Raw genomic sequence first — 23,207 nt, 5'->3', positions numbered from 1 at the left:
CAAAAAGCGAGTATGATTTTCCTTAGTTAATGACAGTGTTATGCACGTTGCTGGTATCAGCTATGCTGTTAGTTTATAGCTGGCTGATAGCAAGTTCAAAGAGGGTACAGTTTTTTCTTTGATTAGTGACAGCGTTATGTAATTAATTCTATGAGCGCCGCTGGGTAGTAACTGCGTTGTTTATGATATAATAGGTTTATTAATAGGATACAAATAGACGCAGTTATCCTCTATTGCTCGCGGCGTTATGTTCTTATAAAACGCTGTCAGATAGTAACTCTCAGCGTGCTGACACCCCGCACTCGTGCCACATGTGTTTTTTTCCTAATAACACAGACAGTATTGTATATATACGTTCTTGGATGCGCAGATGCTGTTATCTATATATTAGGTCTTCCCTTATTTCATAGACATACAAACAAATCAATTAGACATTTTTTATAGACACACTGCCCGAGACGCCGACGCGCGTTTCACAAAGGCAGTTTTATCAAGGCGATAATTTTGATTATTACTGCCTAGGGTGAGGGCCCATATGCCACCCTCTAAATTCTTAGAAGTCTGTCACTACTTCACAATGGCTTCTTCCTTTTTCTTATTTATATGTGCCTTGATATTGTGAATTATATTGGGGTTTGAAGAAAAAACCCTTATATGCACATCTCTGCTCTCAGCTGAGTAAGTTGGGTACACTATCTCCTGTTGTGACTTGTTCCACCATTTATTGAAAGAAACCATGATGTGCATTTGTCAAATTTTGTTTGTGGTGAGTTAGGTATGCATATTTTTATGACATACTGAACACCACATGGAAAACATGTATTTATACAAGTCCCAGGCATGTATTCCCCGCTTCCTGGATACCCAACATACGTTCCAACATATGAGCCCAGGACCACATAAAGATAACTGAGTCACCCAGGATCCTAATACCCACCACCCCCTCTCTATACTGTGAGTTCAGTATGCAGTATTCCTACCATCACACCACTTAATCATTATTATTGGCTTTAATTAATAAACATTTTTTTGTCTGATGTATATTTCTGTCTATATGTACTGCAATGGTCCTAGAATCCTAGATTGAAAACAATTTTTAACAAGTCTTGAAAACAAATACAACACAACAAGGGACATTTGGTCAAGCTTTATTTGCTGTTTACTATATATTTATCCAATTTTGCTTGACATTTTCAGTCATTTTTGCGCTGAGTGTTTAGGTCACCTTCACCCTTTGTTTGTGCATCTAGCATCAGATGCCAGTTTGCTTCTTTTCTGTGTGTCTGGTGGAACTGCCCCAAACTTTAGCCATTTTGGAGGGAAGTCAGATCTCTTGTCTCCAAAATTCATAACTTACATGTCCCATATGTAAGTACATTCTCCTCCCTCTCCTAAATGTAGACTTCCCCAAGCAAGTTTATAAATTATTTTGCCATACTATGAGTTCTGCAACCTGTCAAATAGCATCCTCATGGAAAACACACTGCCTCTTCCCATCACCAAAGTCTGTAATAGGGTATGGTGATCATTCTGAGAAATATTCTGCTTGCTTCCTTTCATAAAGTATGGGTCATGGTTCAACCAACCTCTCCTGAATGCTTGGTTTGGCATTAGCTTTCTTAGTGGTCTTCTAATCATAGTTAGCTTCTCTCTGTGGCTGTGGAACACCCCCTTGCATACCTCCCCACCCCTTATTTTTTGTCCAATAAATCTTCAAGCCCCCCCTCCATCTTCTTCCCTTAATTGTACAAATCACGTTTATTTTTTTGATCATTTTTACCTTGCATTTATTATGTATTTGGTATAAGTATTAAAAAATAACAAGGAAAACTCAACTCACAGAAGGGTAAACCTCTTGTTTAAAAGTTGACAAAATACTGTTATGTCTTATAAGCACTGTATATAGGGTCTAATTTTGAGCGGAGTGGATTGCAATGCACATTTTTTTCTCTTATAGACAAAAATATATTGTACTGCAGGTGGGGCAGATGTAACATGAGCAGAGAGAGGTAGATTTGGGTGAGCAGTGTTTAAACTGAAATCTAAATTGCAGTGTAACAATAAAGCAGACATTATTTACCCTGCACAGAAACAAAATAACTCCCCACAAATCTAGAACTGTATATATAATGTCATTGAATTTCCTTCTGTCTAGTGGCTATTTAAAGTTACCATTAGTTAACTCTGAGTGACATATGAATTTGTCAAAATTGGTGTGAAAATTGCCAAGCAAACATTTGTATTCATCATGACAAGTAATGTTTGCCTTATATAGGAAATATAATATTTTTTTACACAACATTTCTTATTTGAATCTACAGTATATAATAGGAGGGGATGAGGAAGTCGGCACACTACTACATTTTGCCTTTCAATTTAAGCTATGTATTCGCAATATTGTATTTTATTTGCAGGGGTGCGATCCAAGACAACCAACATTAAGTGTATATATATATATATATATATATATATATATATATATATATATATATATGGAAAAGAAGAAAGAAAAGTGGTTGCGTGACTAGATACATACCTTTAGTCGTTTTAAATTAATATTTAGCTTTTATTAGGTTCTTTTTTTACAAAAATTCCTTTTGTTTTTTTTTCATCTTTATTTGTTAAAACCAAAGGAATGACAGTCATACAAGTGAAATAAGAGATTAAAATCACATACAGATACAACACATAACATAGAAATTGTGCTAAAAAATAGGAATGAAAAAGTGAAAATCATATTTAAAAGCAGAGCCTGTTCTTTTCGCCGTAATTTATTTTATAGTGTGGTAACGGAGGATCAGTGCTGGTATTTATCAGAGGTTTATAGCTATATTGCTATTTATTTATTTATTTATTTATTTATTTATCTCAGCCAGTTTGGCAGACAGTCCAAATTTGATCTCTCCAGGAGATGTGTATTTTTACAATTGTTTCCCTTTCTGGGTAAGAGAAATGTGATACATTTGTAGCAGTATTCATACATTCCTAATGAGTGTGTTTCTACATAGACCCTCTATGCCCTCAGGGTTAATGGTTTTTATGTATCATAGCCTGCACATATGTTATGAGTAGAGATAGGATTATATGCAACAAAAAAGCTTGAAATATGCATGCAAATATGCATGGAAAAGACTTAAAATATGCATGAAAAGTGTTAAAATATGCTACATTAAATAATAAAAAAGTTATTTGGAAACCGCAAAAATAGGCCCACAGCATCTGCAGATGTCAGGATGCTACAGCATACTGCAGTGTTCAAAGCTCTTCTTGCATCAACTGCACAGACCCTCATCTCCAGCGCCGATGGATCAAATGTCAGCATAGCATGTGAGGGCGGCGCAGTGGAAGGCTTCCTCCCTGCGCCGCATACTCACTGTGACACAGCATTTTCTCCATGCCGCGTGATGTCACAACCCTTCTGCCCGCCTCCTCTGCTGCGGAAGTCTGTCTCTTGGTGTGGAGTCCCAGGCCAGGGGCAGGCAAAGGTTCAGGAGCTTCGTAATGGCATCCGCTCGACTGACTTTTATCAACATGGATTGGCAGCCTAGAGCAGTAACAGACATAGCGTACATCCAAGGTTCCCCACTCTGCGCACATATTGCCCCAGCCTGCACACTCTACCACTACCTGGCCAACAGCAGCAGGGCAAAGCAGTGCTGTGACTCGCAGGTGGGAAGAGGGCTGGGCCTAAAATATGCACCATCACTAGATTTTAGGTAAAATATGCAATAACCAGTGAGAATGGGCAAAATATGCAAATGCATGTGCAAATATGCAAATGCATATAATCCTGTCTCTAGTTATGAGTTATTTCCGTGCTGAATTCTTGGTCTCAGCAGGATAATCTCTCACGTGTCACTTTTTTTTATTTATATACAGATGTACCGGGTCTCGTCTTTGCTGGCGAACGCCAGCAACACGGCGCCGCTATCTGACTGATCGCTATCTGCAAGCACGTCTCAGTATCCGGGCGGCGGGGCGGCGAGGCGGACGCATTACTGTCCGCCTCCCGCTCGAGGGGGCAGGGGGGGACCCGAGGAGGCTGCGGGGGGGGGGTTTGCGGTCCACACCAGGCGACTGAGGGCAGCACCATCGGAAGGGGACGCGTGCACACATCGTGCGCGCGCGTCCCCTTCCGGCATACAGATGGCGGCGGGGCAGGGGATGGCGATGGCCATCCCCTGAAAAGATGAGACCCGATACATCTGTATATTTTATTGTTGTTTTTCTGGGTTTTTATGTGTGTATTTTTGTGTCACACACTTAACATGTTTTTGTGGGTGTTAGATTACAATCGGATGTTACATAAGGGAAAATATTTTCGCATAACCATCACTCTATCTGCTGCAGGTTCTGCCTGGACTGGCAGTAAACATTTAATAGGTCTCTTCTCACATCTCCATCACCTCTCCTGTATATCCAAATCATCTGTATCATCTATCTATTTTGGCATTACAACAGGCTCTAGCTAAATCCGACATGTTTTTCACCTATCTAAAAGGACTTTTCAAGGCTTGAGTCAGTAGCCCTTATTTGCTCTATTTATCAGGTTCTGTCTCCCAATCACAATCATTCTGGCGGTCACATGTTCATAATTTACCAATCAAGTATTGTTTATGGCTTCCTCGGTTTTGAGGCTATTTCCGCCCTTCTCCCTGCACTCCTGGTCCAGTGGGCAGCGACTGACGTTGGCTGCATGCCACGTGATCAGCTCCAGCCAATCACCGCTGATACACGGAAGTCCCTTCATATATACATATGAGTTTCTGTGTAAATTTGTGAAAATTGGCAAGCGAACATTTTTATTCATCATAATGACAAGTAATGTTTGCCTTATATATAAAATATAATCTTTTTTACACACCATTTCTTATTTGAATCTATATAACAAATATGAGGGTCTTGTGTAGTTTTGCAGAAGTTACATAGTTAGTGTAGCGTCCCTGTCAGAATCAGCGTAGTGTTCCTGTGGCCAGCATAGGCAGCGTCCCTGTCAGTGTCAGCGTAGTGTTCCCGCCCATTCGCGGCTAGCCATAGCTTACATAGATAGCATAGTCAGTCAGGCGTCCCTGTCAGTATCAGTGTCGTATTCCCGCCCGTTCACGGCCAGCCGTAGCTTACGTAGTTAGCGTAGTCAGTCAGCGTTACACAGTTAGCATAGTCAGTCAACGCTTATTACATTGTGTGGAAACCATTGACCATTTTAACCTGCCTTACATGACAGGTGTGAATGTATTCCTGAAACACCTCCACTATCCACACCAGCCCAAAGCATGGCAAGGGGATGCGGTACACATCCTCCCTACCTGTTCATACCCCCACTATCCACGTTGGCGTGGAGTTGATTTTATAAAGTGTAGCAAGCCACCTACGCTAGGCAGCCGCTGGGCTATGCTGACAACGTAGCTTAGCCTATGCTGAAAACGTAGCGTAGCCTGCCGCCATGAAACTACACAAGTACCAATATGAGTGACGCTGGCATTTTTAGCAGATATTTTGCGCATCTCTCCCAGTAATGTTGGCACTGAACGGGTTAAACCCTGTTGCTACTGCTTATTTTGCACATGAGTGTTTAATCATTCTGTAGTGCAAACAAATAGGCAGCTCCAATATATTTTTATATAAACACCATCAGCTGAGAAAAGGATTCAAATTTCAAATAGGATATAGTATTATTCTTTCATAATAAATGTAATAAAAATTTAAGAAATGGAGATTAAATCTAAACTCAACTGTGATTCCATAGCCTATTGTGATAGGATTAATAGTCATGTCTGTTTCTTCAGGCTCCAGACCTAGGGGGTATATTTACTAAGGTGCGTTTTTAAAGAAGTGGAGCTGTTGCCCATAGCAACCATTCAGAGTCTACTTAAAATGTATCTAGCCCCTTTTAGATTAGAATCTAGTTGAGTAACATCTCCACAGTGGTTCTTGTGCACACTGCACCCATTATAGATACGCCACTGTGGAGATGTTACCCATTATACACCACTGTGGGTAACATCTCCACAATGGCGTATCTATAATGGGTGGAGTGTGCACAAAAGCTCCTGAGTCCGAGGGGGCCCACACCGCGCACATTGATTCTACATTCACACCGCGTACACTGATTCTACTTACTCTCCGGAGTCCAGCTGCAGTGTCAGTTTACTTTAGTAAATATAACCCTTAGGGCCAGATGTATCAGGCTTCAAAAAGTGATTAAGTGAAGAGTAATAAACAACCAGCCAATCAACTCCTACCTGTGATTTTTCAAATGCAGCCTGTAAAATGGCAGGTATGAGCTGATTGGCTGACTGTTTATCACTCTCCACTTTATCACTTTTTGAAGCTTGATACATCTGGCCTTTAATGTATAATACAGACTCAGAGCTACAGACTCATAGAATGACCATACAATTACGATCTTGGAAATCTAATGGATACTTACTTACTGAATAAGCAATAAATCAACCAGAGAACATGAATTTTAAATTATTTATTGCTGAAAAAATATAAAACATAAAAATACTAGGAAATGTTGACCTGATATTTCTGCGACCAGAGCAGACTATATAGTGCAAATTGGGCACCAGTAAATCAGTGTCAACCTTCTCTGATCGACGAAGGCAATGTGAACATGTAGGAGCTCCTGTCAAAAATCATCATGTATTTCTGTGGAAAGTCTTATAGTCACAGCCTGAAAAGACACAAATTAGGACACTCATTAGGAGAAATAGTGTAGTGCTTATGGACACTGATAAATGAAGGTTATGCAAATTAATATTATATATAATTCTATACATAATTACTCCTATCTAAAGTTATGATCTGGTAGACAAATTTGCCAAAGCTAGAACAGCCGGTAAGAGGGAGATGATTTTCTATAGAGCAGTGGTTCTCAAACTCTGTCCCCAGGACCCCACACAGTTCACACTTTCCAGGTCATCTGACAGTTGCACAGGTTACTAAGCCCCATACACACTAGAGGGGCTCGTGAGCGATAAGATTCACAATATCATCTAGTGTGTACACTCAATGGGGTTTATTCAACGGTTTCTATGAGCAGTGCTGCCTTCTCGCTGTCACAGCTCGCAGGTCAGTATTCAACTGCCCCTCCTGCACACGGCATTTCCCCCTCACTAGGTTTTTGGAGTGAGGTTGAAACGGCATAAGCGGACGCTAAAACAGCAAGGCTTGTGGCTAAATGCAGCAGGCTCCCTGCATTAGCTGCCGTCCACTGAAAGTGAGGATTTCCCTGGCATGTTGAATAGGGTAAGCAGCCGGCACTGGGGTTAAACGGCGAGGATCATTGAATACGGGCCATATGGTTAATGATATGCCCTCCTGCACGTCGTTAATCATGATTTATGTCCACAGAACGTGCAGGTCAATTTCTCTATATAGCCAAAATAGCCCGCATGTTCTGCAGGTCTCGATGATGTCACATAATGATATCAGTTACCAATGGCGTTCAGTGTGTATGCTCAATATCATTTGCCCAGAGGTTCAGAGAAAACGCTGACTACCTGTCTATTGAACATCTTTCATATCATCTAGTGTGTATGGGCCTTTACTCACTGACACATTTTAAAAGATCCACAGGTGGAGCTAATTATCTCACTTGTGATTCTGTGAGGAGACATGATAAGCATTTCCTGTGTGGGGTCCTCAGGACAGAGTTTGAGAACCTATGCAATAGAGATTTCGAGTATCCATACACACTGACAGGGTCCTGAATGCATAATGGACCATGAAAAACAAAAATGTCAAAACTCATGTAAAAAGGAAAATAAAAACAATTTAATGCAGCGCAAAATACTATTCCAAGACCATATAATCTCCAGTATGAGGTAACATTGGAAATGCTAATGTCTGATCTCATTAAATGCGTTGATTGTAATTTATACCAACCTGGAAATCTCTGATAAAAGTAAGAAAAAATGTAACAAATCCAAAAGCCACGATCCACTCACAGATGGCACTTGCTTGGTGATATGGGGATGGCTGTAGGAAGAGAAGGGGTTAGTAGAGGACTCTCAACAATTTGACATTATGAGGACATTACCAGAGGCAAACACTGCCAGTCAACATTAGTCAGATGTTCTTAAAAACTTGTCCCGATGCATTCAGTAAATGTTGCTGACAGGCACGGTGTGATACCCAAAAAGAGTTTTCCAGTAGAGCACCCATTTTGTTTTAGGAATAGGATAATATATCATTCTCTGTTCTCTACTTTTGGGGGAGAAAATAACTTCCACATGCAGTGCAATTGGAATTTTTGACTGGCTATTTAAGGGAATGTCCTGTTCATTTATTTATGTTCAAGGTGAGAAAAAGGGGCATGTTTGGCCCCGAAAACGTTGGCTCATTTGAGATTACATTACTGCACTAAATAAATCACTTTTGGATATTTGATGAGACTCCCGAGTGCCACTGCATACTACCCTATCTATTACTCACGTCACAGGGGGCATAGGAGCGGCTGTACAAGTAAGCCGAGTGCTGGACCTACACAAAGGCATGGTATCAGAAAAGGAGGTGTTACCCATTACACATTATGGAACACACCGTAATGCCCATTACACATTATGGAACATACCATAATGCCCATTACACATTATGGAACACACCGTACTGCTTATTACAGAATATTACACAATCCATTATACCCATTACACATTATGGAACACACCATTATGCCCATGACCAATGTTCCCTCTAATTTTATGAAGGCTGTGTGCGGCAAAAGATTTTGTTTGTGCAACTTTGGAAGGAAATTTTTATTTTTGTGCGTCACTTATGTTAGGCGCCGTGGGAGCGCTTCTGGAAGGACAGAGCGGCATGTACGCTTAGCCGCCTGTCCTTCCGGCTCTGACGTCCGGTTGCCTAGCAACCAGGGACGCCGGAGGACGCAGCGTCGGAGCGTGACGCCCGTCCTCCCTCCTCACGTCTCTCAGCGCCTGAGACGCGGCAGCGCCGTTGCTTAGCAACGGCAGACGCTGCTAGGCAGAGAGGAAAAGCCGCGAAATTCAACAGGCCGCAGGTGTCGGAAAGGACTCGTTATGACAGGCGGGACTCAGGCCTCCATTCTCATTGGCTCCTAGCCTTCTTATCTAGGAAGCCAGCCCTGCAGTCCTCGCCGGTGATAGCTCCTGTTTGGACCTATCTGTCTGCTGCTCTCCGGTCCGTTTCCCTGCTGTTCCCAGCGGCTCCTTCGTGGTCTCCTCTTCCATTGGTTCCTCCTGTGTCGTGAGTTGCCCCTTTGGGGTAGTTTCATTCACACCTTCTTTATTGTCATTACCTTACTCATTACCTGTGTTCTCTGTCTGCCGCATTGGCAGGTCATTTATGCTGGAAAGGTCCATTGCTTCCCACTCATTCTCTCCCCTTGTCTCCCAGTTTTTCTGGGGTTTTCCAGTCCCTCCTGCTCTTTGTATACTTTGGTATTGTGTCTTATATTTTGTATGGTTCCCTGGGCGACGGTTGTCGCGGGTTGTGGCGACCAGGTCGCGGGCGCTTAGTTGCGTTAGCCAGGGCCCGGCAAGTCGCCGTTTGTTAATTTCAGTTAGGCCCCTCAGTCAGCTTTCCTCTTGACCGTACCCTAGGGGGGTCCCCGGCTCCTTGTCCTCTCATAACACCTGGCTGCACCGGAGCTTGGGTGGGCTTAACCTACCCATTCAAACGTGGCGGCTACAGGCGAAGCCTAGTAACACCTGCAGGAGTCGGTCACCCAGCCTGGGGGGTACAACAGAGGTAGTATAGGGTTTGGCCGTGGCTGTCCTAAACAGCAGTCCCGGCGGTGGGGTCACACCCGAAACCTAACATTATCACCGGCCATACAAAAAAAAAAAAAAAAAGATTTTTTTTTTCCCTCTCTCCCTTCCCCTTTCTTATTCTCCCGTTTTTCTGGACAGATAGCATTTTGGGTGTGTATATCTTTGTTGTCTCTGGTGTGGATCTGTTATTAAGATGAATCCCACTCCTGAGGGTCAGGCCCAGGCATTTGCCAGTCAATTACAAGGTTTAACGCAGATGGTTCAAAATTTATCTCTTAGGATGAAAACCCAGGAGGAGGGTGTACGAGGAAATCCGCCGGTTCTGGTAGAACCCAAAATTAATCTTCCAGACCGGTTTTCGGGTAACCGGAAGGATTTCTTTAATTTTAGAGAAAGTTGTAAGCTTTATTTCAAACTGCGACCCCGGTCATCCGGCTCTGAATTACAGCAAGTTGGTTTAATTATGTCTTTGCTTCAGGGGGATCCCCAGACTTGGGCTTTTGGGTTAAAGTCCGATAATCCCGCCTTAGCGTCGGTGGATGCTTTCTTTAAATCATTAGGACTTCTATATGATGACCCTGATAGAGAGGCGTCTGCCGAGAGTCATCTGCGCTCTCTCAGGCAGGGCCGGAACCCTGCAGAAGCATATTGCACAGAATTCCGACGGTGGTCGAATGACTGTGGCTGGAATGACCCGGCATTACGTAGCCAATTCAGGCTAGGGCTTTCTGAAGCCATTAAAGATAGCCTTATCCAGTATCCCGTCCCGGGATCCCTTGATAAACTCATGGAGTTATCGATTAAAATTGATCGGCGTCTTAGGGAACGCAGGTCTGAGAGAGGACCTAGTTTGAGGCCTACTTCCCTCGGCTTTGTACCCTCAGAGGACGAAGAAGAACCAATGCAAATTGGTGCTTACCGCATCACCTCAGATGAGAGAGCTCGCCGGATGAATGCCGGTTTATGCATTTATTGCGGGAGCAAAGGGCATTTCCTCCGCGCTTGTCCCAACAAGTCGGGAAACGCCAAAACCAAGTGAATGCAGAGGGGATTCACTTTGGTTCTCTTCTTATTTCCCCTCACAATGCATTATTAGTCCCTACTGAGATTCAGGGTATAGAGGTGAAGATGTCAGTTACTGCATTTATTGATAGCGGGGCAGCTGGGAATTTTCTAGATATTCAGCTGGCTGAAAGACTGGCCATCCCCCTGCTCCCTCTGAAAAAACCTGTAATAATGCGAGGCCTGGACGGCAGCCCGTTGGTCAACGGAGTGGTCCGCCATCAGACCCCGCCAGTTTCCCTACGTGTGGGCATTTTTCATACAGAAAAAATTTCTTTCTTTCTTATCTCATGCGCCACTGTGCCGATCGTTTTGGGTCACCCCTGGCTCCGGATTCATAACCCACAGATTGACTGGCAGGCAGGGGAAATAACTCGTTGGAGTAATCATTGCTCCAGTCATTGCCTAGGGCAGCCTATACTCGGGGCAATGGTTTCCGTGGAGGGGATTCCAGCGGCCTACGCTGACTTCCAGGATGTCTTTTCTAAAGGCGAAGCTGAGGTCTTACCCCCTCATCGCACATACGATTGCGCCATTGAGCTAATTCCCAAGGCACAATTTCCCAAAGCCAGACTTTATTCCTTGTCTGGACCTGAGACGCAGTCCATGAATACCTATATTCAAGAAAATTTGGCTAAAGGCTTTATTCGGCCCTCAAAGTCTCCCTTAAGTGCAGGGTTCTTTTTTGTTTCCAAAAAGGATGGCTCCTTAAGACCCTGTATAGATTACAGGGCACTCAACAAGATAACGGTAAAAAACACGTATCCATTACCATTAATATCTGTGTTGTTTGACCAGCTTCGCACCGCTAAGATCTTTTCTAAGATCGACCTGCGCGGTGCCTACAACCTTGTCCGCATAAAAGCGGGAGACGAATGGAAGACTGCCTTTAGTACCCAAACAGGGCACTACGAATATCTCGTAATGCCATTCGGCTTGTCCAACGCACCAGCGGTCTTCCAAGATTTCATCAATGACATCCTTAGAGATTTCTTGGGAGTCTTCGCTGTGGTCTATTTAGACGACATTTTGATCTACTCCAGCTCGTTGGAAGAACATCGCCATCAGGTCAGGTTAATTCTTCAAAGGCTTAGAGAACATCGTCTCTTTGCTAAGCCTGAGAAGTGCGAATTCGAAGTTACTAAGGTATCCTTTTTAGGATACGTGATTTCCTCGGAAGGCTTTTATATGGAACCCAAAAAACTGCAAGCAGTGTTAGATTGGGTCAAGCCCACGACCCTTAAAGCTGTCCAAAGATTTTTAGGGTTTGCAAATTACTATAGGCGGTTTATCCGCTCTTTTTCTGATGTGGTAGCTCCCATCGTGGCGCTCACAAAAAAGGAAGCAGATCCATCCCAGTGGCCTCCCCAGGCAGAAGAGGCATTCCGGGCCTTAAAACAAGCTTTTGTGTCCGCTCCCATTTTAAGACATCCCGATCCCCAACTACCGTTTGTCGTTGAAGTCGACGCTTCTGAGGTAGGGGCAGTCCTGTCTCAACAGGATCCTGAGTCCTTATTTTTTTTTCCTTGCGCCTACATGTCTCGAAAATTCTCTACTGCAGAGATGAACTATGACGTCGGGAACCGGGAATTGTTGGCCATAAAATGGGCATTCGAAGAATGGAGGCATTGGTTGGAAGGGGCCAATCATCAGATTCTGGTTATCACAGACCACAAAAATTTACAATACCTGGAATCAGCAAAGCGTCTGAATGCCCGACAAGCCCGGTGGGCATTATTTTTTACACGTTTTAACTTTATTATCTCTTACCGTCCCGGGTCTAAAAATGTAAGAGCAGACGCATTGTCTCGGAGTTTCTTACCCAAACAAGGGTTGCGGGAATCTCCGCGGCCCATTCTTCCGGCATCAATTATCCATTTTGGCATTACTCAGACCCTCAAGGATCTACTTCTGCAGGTCCAGGGTCAGGCACCTAGACAGATGCCTCTCGGCCATTTATTTGTGCCGCAGTCCTTGAGAAAACGGGTCTTAGAGGAGTTCCATGACAGCCAGATTGCAGGGCATTTCGGCATCAAGAAGACACTTGATCTTCTCTCCCGATGCGTCTGGTGGCCGAGCATGGTTCCAGATACCAAGGAGTACATCCAGTCTTGTCCCGATTGTGCTAGACACAAGATTCCCAGAGTGTCGCCCACAGGACAACTTATCCCCTTGGCAATTCCCTCCAGACCATGGTCACATATTGCCATGGATTTTGTGGTCGACCTACCTCTATCATCAGGTTTTCGAGTAGTATGGGTGATTATTGACAGGTTCAGTAAGATGGCCCACTTTGTTCCTTTGCCCCAGTTGCCATCAGCCAATAAGTTGGCCAAATTGTTTCTAGCTCATGTTTTCAAACTTCATGTTCTTCCAACCGATATAGTTTCTGATCGAGGTCCGCAGTTTATTGCCCGGTTTTGGAAACTTTTTTGCAATGCATTAAAGATCAAGTTGAGTTTAACTTCCGCTTATCATCCCCAATCCAATGGGCAGACAGAACGCCTTAATCAATCCTTGAAGCAATATCTGCGCCTTTTTGTGTCCAAAGCTCAGAATGACTGGTCGGAGTTCCTCCCCGTTGCCGAGTTCGCATATAACAACTCCTATCACTCGGCTACCCGGACTTCACCTTTTGTAGCCAATTATGGCTTTCACCCTAAAGCCACTGCTCTGGCTCCAGAGGGATCAGTAGTTCGCTCTTCCACTACTGCCCGTTTAAAGGTCATTTGGAAGGAGGTACACGACGCTCTTAAGAGGGCTGCTCTTCAGGAAAAAGTTTTTTCTGACCGGTCAAGACGACCATGCAACTTTAAAGTAGGCGATAAAGTCTGGTTGTCTACTCGGAACATCAGATTGCGACAAGGAACTTCTAAATTTGGTCCAAAATTTATTGGTCCATTTGCCATTGTGAAGAGAGTTAATCCTGTAGCCTTTCGGTTACAAATTCCTAGGGCTTTAAAGATAGCCAATACTTTTCATGCCTCTCTGCTCAAGCCCGTTTTCACGTCTAGGAAATTTCCTCGAAAGGCAGACCTGGGTAAACCACCTGTTAATGTCCATGGACAGTCAGAATTTCTTGTAGAAAAAATCTTGGATTGCAAGGTCTCTCGAGGTTCTTTATGTTTCCTTGTCCATTGGAAAGGATACGGCCCGGAAGAGAGGTCATGGGTTCCCGATAGGGATCTGCACGCCCCACGCCTCAAAGCAAGTTTCTTTCGGGATTTCCCTCAGAAAACAAGGCTTCGGGGTTCTTTAACCCCTCCTCAAGGGGGGGTACTGTTAGGCGCCGTGGGAGCGCTTCTGGAAGGACAGAGCGGCATGTACGCTTAGCCGCCTGTCCTTCCGGCTCTGACGTCCGGTTGCCTAGCAACCAGGGACGCCGGAGGACGCAGCGTCGGAGCGTGACGCCCGTCCTCCCTCCTCACGTCTCTCAGCGCCTGAGACGCGGCAGCGCCGTTGCTTAGCAACGGCAGACGCTGCTAGGCAGAGAGGAAAAGCCGCGAAATTCAACAGGCCGCAGGTGTCGGAAAGGACTCGTTATGACAGGCGGGACTCAGGCCTCCATTCTCATTGGCTCCTAGCCTTCTTATCTAGGAAGCCAGCCCTGCAGTCCTCGCCGGTGATAGCTCCTGTTTGGACCTATCTGTCTGCTGCTCTCCGGTCCGTTTCCCTGCTGTTCCCAGCGGCTCCTTCGTGGTCTCCTCTTCCATTGGTTCCTCCTGTGTCGTGAGTTGCCCCTTTGGGGTAGTTTCATTCACACCTTCTTTATTGTCATTACCTTACTCATTACCTGTGTTCTCTGTCTGCCGCATTGGCAGGTCATTTATGCTGGGAAGGTCCATTGCTTCCCACTCATTCTCTCCCCTTGTCTCCCAGTTTTTCTGGGGTTTTCCAGTCCCTCCTGCTCTTTGTATACTTTGGTATTGTGTCTTATATTTTGTATGGTTCCCTGGGCGACGGTTGTCGCGGGTTGTGGCGACCAGGTCGCGGGCGCTTAGTTGCGTTAGCCAGGGCCCGGCAAGTCGCCGTTTGTTAATTTCAGTTAGGCCCCTCAGTCAGCTTTCCTCTTGACCGTACCCTAGGGGGGTCCCCGGCTCCTTGTCCTCTCATAACACCTGGCTGCACCGGAGCTTGGGTGGGCTTAACCTACCCATTCAAACGTGGCGGCTACAGGCGAAGCCTAGTAACACCTGCAGGAGTCGGTCACCCAGCCTGGGGGGTACAACAGAGGTAGTATAGGGTTTGGCCGTGGCTGTCCTAAACAGCAGTCCCGGCGGTGGGGTCACACCCGAAACCTAACAACTTATATATAACTGGAAAATGACGTTCAGCATTTGTGTTAACTTTACTTCAAAATGGTATTAAACATTTAAAACACAGCCCACAATGTAGTTAATGGGTGAAACACACATTAATTGAGTCCAGAACTGCAAAAAGGGACCACTGCTGCTTTGTGCGCTCTGTTGTAATGTCTGTGCACACGCTCGTTGAGTTGTGTGCGCGCGCACGCGTGAACAGCTTAGAGGGAACACTGCCCATGACTCATTATGGAACACACCTTCTAATAATAGCCATGAAAGTGAGTGCTAAGTACCAGTGGAAACACAGATATATATATATATATATATATATATATATATATATATATACAGCGAATAGCCGGCACTTGCACTCTGTGATCAGCGCGGCGGTGCGCAGGACAAGCCTCAGCTCACACTTATTCCTACTATCTCCGGCACTCGCCTATAATCTCTTGAAGAACTCACAAACACACAATGTGCATTGCAACGTTTCGGACCGGTTTAATTCAGTCCGTCATCAGGCAGCAAAATATCAACAGTGTATAATACAAAACATACCTTTATACCTGAAGCGTCTCCTCTCTTCCCGCTTCTCCCGTCTCCTGGCTTCCGCCCCCTCCACCGGAAGTGTGGAGCTCTCATCACTCCCCCTGCAACCAGGAGCTAGGTGCGTTGCCACGGTAACCTGGTGCGTTCAGAGAGGACGCACAAGAACACATACAAGATCACCTGTGTAACAGAGAAAAATAGAAAAAAGAACATACATATAAGTATCTACATAATATACAAATATATACAAAAAAGAGAACATCTGTGCTTCACTATATCTACTCAGCACACACTTCACTAACACAACTCCTAAATGCTGGTATCTACATATAGAACAATGCTATAAGAATATACTCAAATTCAACTGTTCATTTAACCCACGAGGGTGTACTGTATCCAGCATATGAATCCACTTGGATTCTAGGCAAAGTAATTTCTTCCCCCTGTCCCCACCTCTATGATCATCTGGGACATGATCAATTATCATGTGTTTAAGATTTGCGATGGTATGGTGCTCTGTCAAAAAATGCTTTGCTACAGGTTGGTCGTTACCCTTCCCACTCAGGGCAGCTCTAATCGCTGAGCGGTGTAGTGCCATACGCTCCTTAAAGGGTAGTATGGTCTTACCTACATATGCCATGCCACATGGACATTTAATCAAATAGACCACATGTGTCGTGCTGCAGGTCAATGGATATTTGATGGTATACTTAGTACCATTGTGGGGATGATAAAAATATTTACCTGCAACCATGTGTCCACATGTGGTACACCCCGTGCATTTATAGCACCCATTAGGTCTACTGCTTAATCCTTTAAGTGTATTGGCATGTTCAGTAATATCGGATTTTATGACCCAATCCCTCACATTCTTTCCTCTTTTGTAGCAAGAGCGGATTTTGGTTCTTTTCAAACATTTTAAATCCTTGTCATTATTAATGATGGGCCACAAGTTGTGTGTAATCCTACTCACATCTTTGTGCGCCACATCATAGTTATGCACCCAATTGATGACATCTTGATCTGTCCCATCCCTGGAGGTCGGTTTTAAAGTGTCCTGCCTGGATAACAGGTCTACTTTATCTTTGGCTTTTGATTAAATTATTTCTTTATAGCCTCTAGATCTAAATTTATTAAGCATGATCTGCATTTGTTGTTCACATTCCACAGGGTCACTGGTTATTCTTTTAACCCTTAGTAACTGGGAATAGGGCAGGCTATCAAGTGTGGGTAAGGGGTGGAAACTGTCAGCTCTAAGGAGAGTGTTTCGATCTGTGGGCTTAGTAAATAGACTGGTCACTATTTTGTTGTTTTCTATACGGATGTTAACATCAAGGAAAGAAACACATTCTCGGTTCATTTCAAATGTAAATTTGATAGGGCTGTTTCTACTATTGATGGAAGCCATGAGCTCATGAAATTGGTCATAACTCCCCAGCCACATAAGAAACAGGTCATCGATGAACCTCCTAAAAAAAAGAATTCTATCTCTGACCTCTCTATTGAAGAATAACACCTTCTCCACCACCGCCATATAGGCGTTAGCATACGTGGGAGCTACGTGGGAACCCATAGCTACCCCCGTGGACTGGGCATAATACTTCCCATTGAAATAAAAGTAGTTACGTTCCAATATCAATGTCAGCAACTTAAGGAACCACTTCAACTCTGGACCTTTGTACAACAGATTGTCCGTTAACAAGTCTTTCACTGCCAGTACACCCTCTATATGTGGTATACTGGTGTAAAGACTTGTAATGTCCAGTGTCACCAACCATACATTGTCAGGAAGCTCTCCCATCTCTTGAAGACATATCAGCAGATCTGAAGTATCTTTTATATATGTGTCACCCGCTTGTACACATGGCTGAAGATGAAAGTCCAGAAATTTCGACACATTGCTATACAAGGAATCCCTCGCCGAAATGATCGGTCTTCCAGGAGGTCTTATACTGTCCTTATGTATTTTAGGCAACGTGTACAATAATGGGACACGTGGGAAATCAACAGTGAGGAATTGAAGCGTGGTCTCATTGATAGCACCATCTCTATGCATCTCCTTTAGAATCCCATCCAGTTCCACCTTAAATCTGTGGGTGGGATCTCTGCTCAACTTGAGATATGTTCCTTCAACACTCAACTGTCGATATATTTCCTCCATGTAAGTCCCCACATCTTGTATGACCACTCCTCCCCCCTTGTCCGCACTTTGGAATACAACATCCTTATAGGTGCCAAGTTGTTTTAACGCTTTCCATTCTGTGGGACTGAGGTTGTTGTGGTATGCTCTAGGTTTTTTTGTCGCTTCTAGTATTTGGTTGTCCATTGCCCTGGTAAACCCATGTATCGCGGTGTTGGTCGACACAGGGTCGAACTTGGATTTTCTGCGGAATTGTGTGGATGTATAGTCCGCTGTATTGCCTTTATCTCCAAAAATTTCTTTGAGCCTCAATGTCCTGTTAAACCTGTATTGGTCCACACGCCAATCAAAAGAATTGAAGGGATTGGTCGGCACATAACCTAAACCCTTATTTAACACATTGATCTCGGCTTCAGAGAATTGTCTACTGGACAAATTAAATACTAGAGTCTCTTCCGTCCTCCGCCCTTGTTCTTTCTTGCCCCGCTTGCACTGGCCTCCTCTTCTGATGTTTTGTTTTTTGTTCCACGGCCTCTACGTGTCTGTACCCCTAAAGGGGGTCTCTGTGAGGTTTGTGTCTTATTTGCTGGGTGGTCGGAGTCTCCAGAGGAGTTGCCATAATCACTAGACGACATATCTCTTCTTCCTCTCCAATGCTGTTGTGTCCTTCGGTGGGTGTATGTTTGTTGGTTCTCTGTTCCCCCTGATAACCATCTGTAGACTCTTTGCTCCAGGTAGTCCCTGTCGACTATCTCGAATTTTTTCTTTTTAAACGCCACAAGTTCTTTTTTGTAGTTGGTAACTTGCGTTTGAAGTTTCTCAAACAAGGTAGTCTCTGTCGTAGGTGAATATGTTGTAATATGGCTTAGCTGATATTCATCAATCTTCTTCCTCATGACAGCTAGTTCCCTGGCAGATTCCTCTACCACCAGTGTCATGAGGTCAAGTGAACACTTGTTCATGACCGCTATCCACCTTCTAACAAAGTCCTTGTTGTATCTCCCAATGGTGGGTGAATTCTTCACCCTAAATCCCCTGGGGATCTTTTTTACTCTGATATACTCCGACAGAGTTACCCCATGGAGCAAAAAGTCCACCTCCTTTTTCTTATATCTTAGCATGGTATTATAGAATTCATCTTTATCGATTTTCTCAGAGGGATCACGGAGTCTCTCTTTGAAAAGTGCAGCCTCGGTTTCACTTTCTGAGAGACTGAGAAGCTCTCCAATCGGTACATCATTCCAGTTGAATCCACTAGCCTCATCCATGGTGTGTATGCTGTGGTATCGTTCCACACAAATAAATCAAAAACCAGACTGTTTTTACCTTGATGTGTCGGCTGTGTCGACTATGCGGTTCTAAACCATACACTCCTGAATGGAGCAGGGAACCATATTAACTTCAGTAGTAGATAGTCTCTCGTCAGCAGCCAGAATGGACACAGTCATTAAAGTCTAGTATTTAATTTGTCCAGTAGACAATTCTCTGAAGCCGAGATCAATGTGTTAAATAAGGGTTTAGGTTATGTGCCGACCAATCCCTTCAATTCTTTTGATTGGCGTGTGGACCAATACAGGTTTAACAGGACATTGAGGCTCAAAGAATTTTTTGGAGATAAAGGCAATACAGCGGACTATACATCCACACAATTCCGCAGAAAATCCAAGTTCGACCCTGTGTCGACCAACACCACGATACATGGGTTTACCAGGGCAATGGACAACCAAATACTAGAAGCGACAAAAAAACCTAGAGCATACCACAACAACCTCAGTCCCACAGAATGGAAAGCGTTAAAACAACTTGGCACCTATAAGGATGTTGTATTCCAAAGTGCGGACAAGGGGGGAGGAGTGGTCATACAAGATGTGGGGACTTACATGGAGGAAATATATCGACAGTTGAGTGTTGAAGGAACATATCTCAAGTTGAGCAGAGATCCCACCCACAGATTTAAGGTGGAACTGGATGGGATTCTAAAGGAGATGCATAGAGATGGTGCTATCAATGAGACCACGCTTCAATTCCTCCCTGTTGATTTCCCACGTGTCCCATTATTGTACACGTTGCCTAAAATACATAAGGACAGTATAAGACCTCCTGGAAGACCGATCATTTCGGCGAGGGATTCCTTGTATAGCAATGTGTCGAAATTTCTGGACTTTCATCTTCAGCCATGTGTACAAGCGGGTGACACATATATAAAAGATACTTCAGATCTGCTGATATGTCTTCAAGAGATGGGAGAGCTTCCTGACAATGTATGGTTGGTGACACTGGACATTACAAGTCTTTACACCAGTATACCACATATAGAGGGTGTACTGGCAGTGAAAGACTTGTTAACGGACAATCTGTTGTACAAAGGTCCAGAGTTGAAGTGGTTCCTTAAGTTGCTGACATTGATATTGGAACGTAACTACTTTTATTTCAATGGGAAGTATTATGCCCAGTCCACGGGGGTAGCTATGGGTTCCCACGTAGCTCCCACGTATGCTAACGCCTATATGGCGGTGGTGGAGAAGGTGTTATTCTTCAATAGAGAGGTCAGAGATAGAATTCTTTTTTTTAGGAGGTTCATCGATGACCTGTTTCTTATGTGGCTGGGGAGTTATGACCAATTTCATGAGCTCATGGCTTCCATCAATAGTAGAAACAGCCCTATCAAATTTACATTTGAAATGAACCGAGAATGTGTTTCTTTCCTTGATGTTAACATCCGTATAGAAAACAACAAAATAGTGACCAGTCTATTTACTAAGCCCACAGATCGAAACACTCTCCTTAGAGCTGACAGTTTCCACCCCTTACCCACACTTGATAGCCTGCCCTATTCCCAGTTACTAAGGGTTAAAAGAATAACCAGTGACCCTGTGGAATGTGAACAACAAATGCAGATCATGCTTAATAAATTTAGATCTAGAGGCTATAAAGAAATAATTTTAAAAAAAGCCAAAGATAAAGTAGACCTGTTATCCAGGCAGGACACTTTAAAACCGACCTCCAGGGATGGGACAGATCAAGATGTCATCAATTGGGTGCATAACTATGATGTGGCGCACAAAGATGTGAGTAGGATTACACACAACTTGTGGCCCATCATTAGTAATGACAAGGATTTAAAATGTTTGAAAAGAACCAAAATCCGCTCTTGCTACAAAAGAGGAAAGAATGTGAGGGATTGGGTCATAAAATCCGATATTACTGAACATGCCAATACACTTAAAGGATTAAGCAGTAGACCTAATGGGTGCTATAAATGCACGGGGTGTACCACATGTGGACACATGGTTGCAGGTAAATATTTTTATCATCCCCACAATGGTACTAAGTATACCATCAAATATCCATTGACCTGCAGCACGACACATGTGGTCTATTTGATTAAATGTCCATGTGGCATGGCATATGTAGGTAAGACCATACTACCCTTTAAGGAGCGTATGGCACTACACCGCTCAGCGATTAGAGCTGCCCTGAGTGGGAAGGGTAACGACCAACCTGTAGCAAAGCATTTTTTGACAGAGCACCATACCATCGCAAATCTTAAACACATGATAATTGATCATGTCCCAGATGATCATAGAGGTGGGGACAGGGGGAAGAAATTACTTTGCCTAGAATCCAAGTGGATTCATATGCTGGATACAGTACACCCTCGTGGGTTAAATGAACAGTTGAATTTGAGTATATTCTTATAGCATTGTTCTATATGTAGATACCAGCATTTAGGAGTTGTGTTAGTGAAGTGTGTGCTGAGTAGATATAGTGAAGCACAGATGTTCTCTTTTTTGTATATATTTGTATATTATGTAGATACTTATATGTATGTTCTTTTTTCTTTTTTTCTCTGTTACACAGGTGATCTTGTATGTGTTCTTGTGCGTCCTCTCTGAACGCACCAGGTGACCGTGGCAACGCACCTAGCTCCTGGTTGCAGGGGGAGTGATGAGAGCTCCACACTTCCGGTGGAGGGGGCGGAAGCCAGGAGACGGGAGAAGCGGGAAGAGAGGAGACGCTTCAGGTATAAAGGTATGTTTTGTATTATACACTGTTGATATTTTGCTGCCTGATGACGGACTGAATTAAACCGGTCCGAAACGTTGCAATGCACATTGTGTGTTTGTGAGTTCTTCAAGAGATTATAGGCGAGTGCCGGAGATAGTAGGAATATATATATATATATATATACACAATTCCTGGCGGCGGCACTCAATCACATAAATAACCACACCGTAGGCAGTGGCTTGTAGCCGACGTTTCAAACCCTTACGGGCTTTTTATCAAGGTGCAAAGAGATATATATATATGATAAAAACATTTTAAGGTAGGTATATAAACAGAAAAAGGGATTTTTGTAAGAACTTACCGTTCAAATCCCTTTCTCTGATCTCATCCCAGTGACACAGCTCAACATTGGGATGTAGAAGGGTCCGAAGGAGCCAGGCACCTATGCTAAAGACTTGAGAGGCAGGCTCCTCCCTCCTGCATCCCGGATATCTTCAGTTTCAACTTCTAAAGCACACTAGGATACATTAACTCAGTACAATGACTGAACATATTAATATGCACATTAATTTTTTTACATAACCAATAAGCATTAAACGGTATAATTTACTGAGCGTAAAGGGAGGGAGGGATCGCTGTGTCACCGGGATGAAATACGAGAAAGGGATTAAAACTGTAAATTCTTACAAAAATCCTTTTTTCTCTTCACTCATCCCGGTGACACAGCTCAACATTGGGACGTTCAAGAGCCGGTCATTTGGGAGGGTACGCTCAGGATTGCAGTTCTCATCATTGCTCGCCCAAATGAGGCATCCTCCAATGCGAACTCATGGAACTTGTAGGATTTTGTGAATGTGTGAATGGAGGACCAGGTGGAAGACCTACATACATGGTCTGCCGAAGCCCCATGGCGCATTGCCCAAGAGGTAGCAACCGATCTGGTGTTATGCGCATTTATCTTTGAGGGTACTGGTCTACTCACTTTTGTGTAAGCAAATGCAATGACAGATCTCAACAACCTAGCAATGATCTGCTTAGAAGCAGGCCATCCTCTTTTATGAACATCGTAAGACACCAGTGACAAATCTGATTTACGTATGTCTTTAACCCTGTCCACATATATGCGCAAAGCACGAACAACATCCAAAGTTTTTAACTTGTCCCTATTCTTTACCCCCTCGAACGGGGAAAACACTGGAATAACAATATCCTGATTCAAATGGAAAGATGAAACAACCTTTGGAAGCAATTTAGGAACTGATCTCAACACAGCCCTATCGTCATGGAAAACCAGAAAAGGAGACTTGCAAGATAAAGCTCCCAACTCTGAAACTCTTCTAGCAGAAGAGATGGCTAACAAAAAGGTCAATTTCCAAGTGAGATATT

The 23,207-nt window shown here is 43.8% G+C and overlaps 1 protein-coding gene across 3 annotated transcripts in view; it reads right to left on the bottom strand.

Annotated features, from left to right (window-relative positions):
- Nucleotides 1-6,463: 6,463 nt before the first annotated feature.
- DRAM1 (DNA damage regulated autophagy modulator 1) overlaps nt 6,464-23,207 on the bottom strand; it is a 61,775-nt gene continuing 45,031 nt past the window's right edge. For all 3 annotated transcript variants that reach the window (XM_083182235.1, XM_083182234.1, XM_083182237.1), the window contains exons 6-7: nt 7,894-7,986; nt 6,464-6,679 (exon numbers count right to left, since the gene is read on the bottom strand). In XM_083182235.1, coding sequence (XP_083038361.1) covers nt 6,635-6,679; nt 7,894-7,986 — 138 coding nt within the window. In that variant the 3' untranslated portion in view covers nt 6,464-6,634. The remainder of the gene's footprint in view (nt 6,680-7,893; nt 7,987-23,207) is intronic.

This window comes from Crinia signifera, chromosome 4, assembly GCF_055691185.1.
Source record: "Crinia signifera chromosome 4, ASM5569118v1, whole genome shotgun sequence".
In the NCBI taxonomy this organism is placed as follows: domain Eukaryota; kingdom Metazoa; phylum Chordata; class Amphibia; order Anura; family Myobatrachidae; genus Crinia; species Crinia signifera.
Note: the sequence above shows the minus strand (reverse complement) of the source record. Positions and strands in the feature narration are given on the sequence as shown.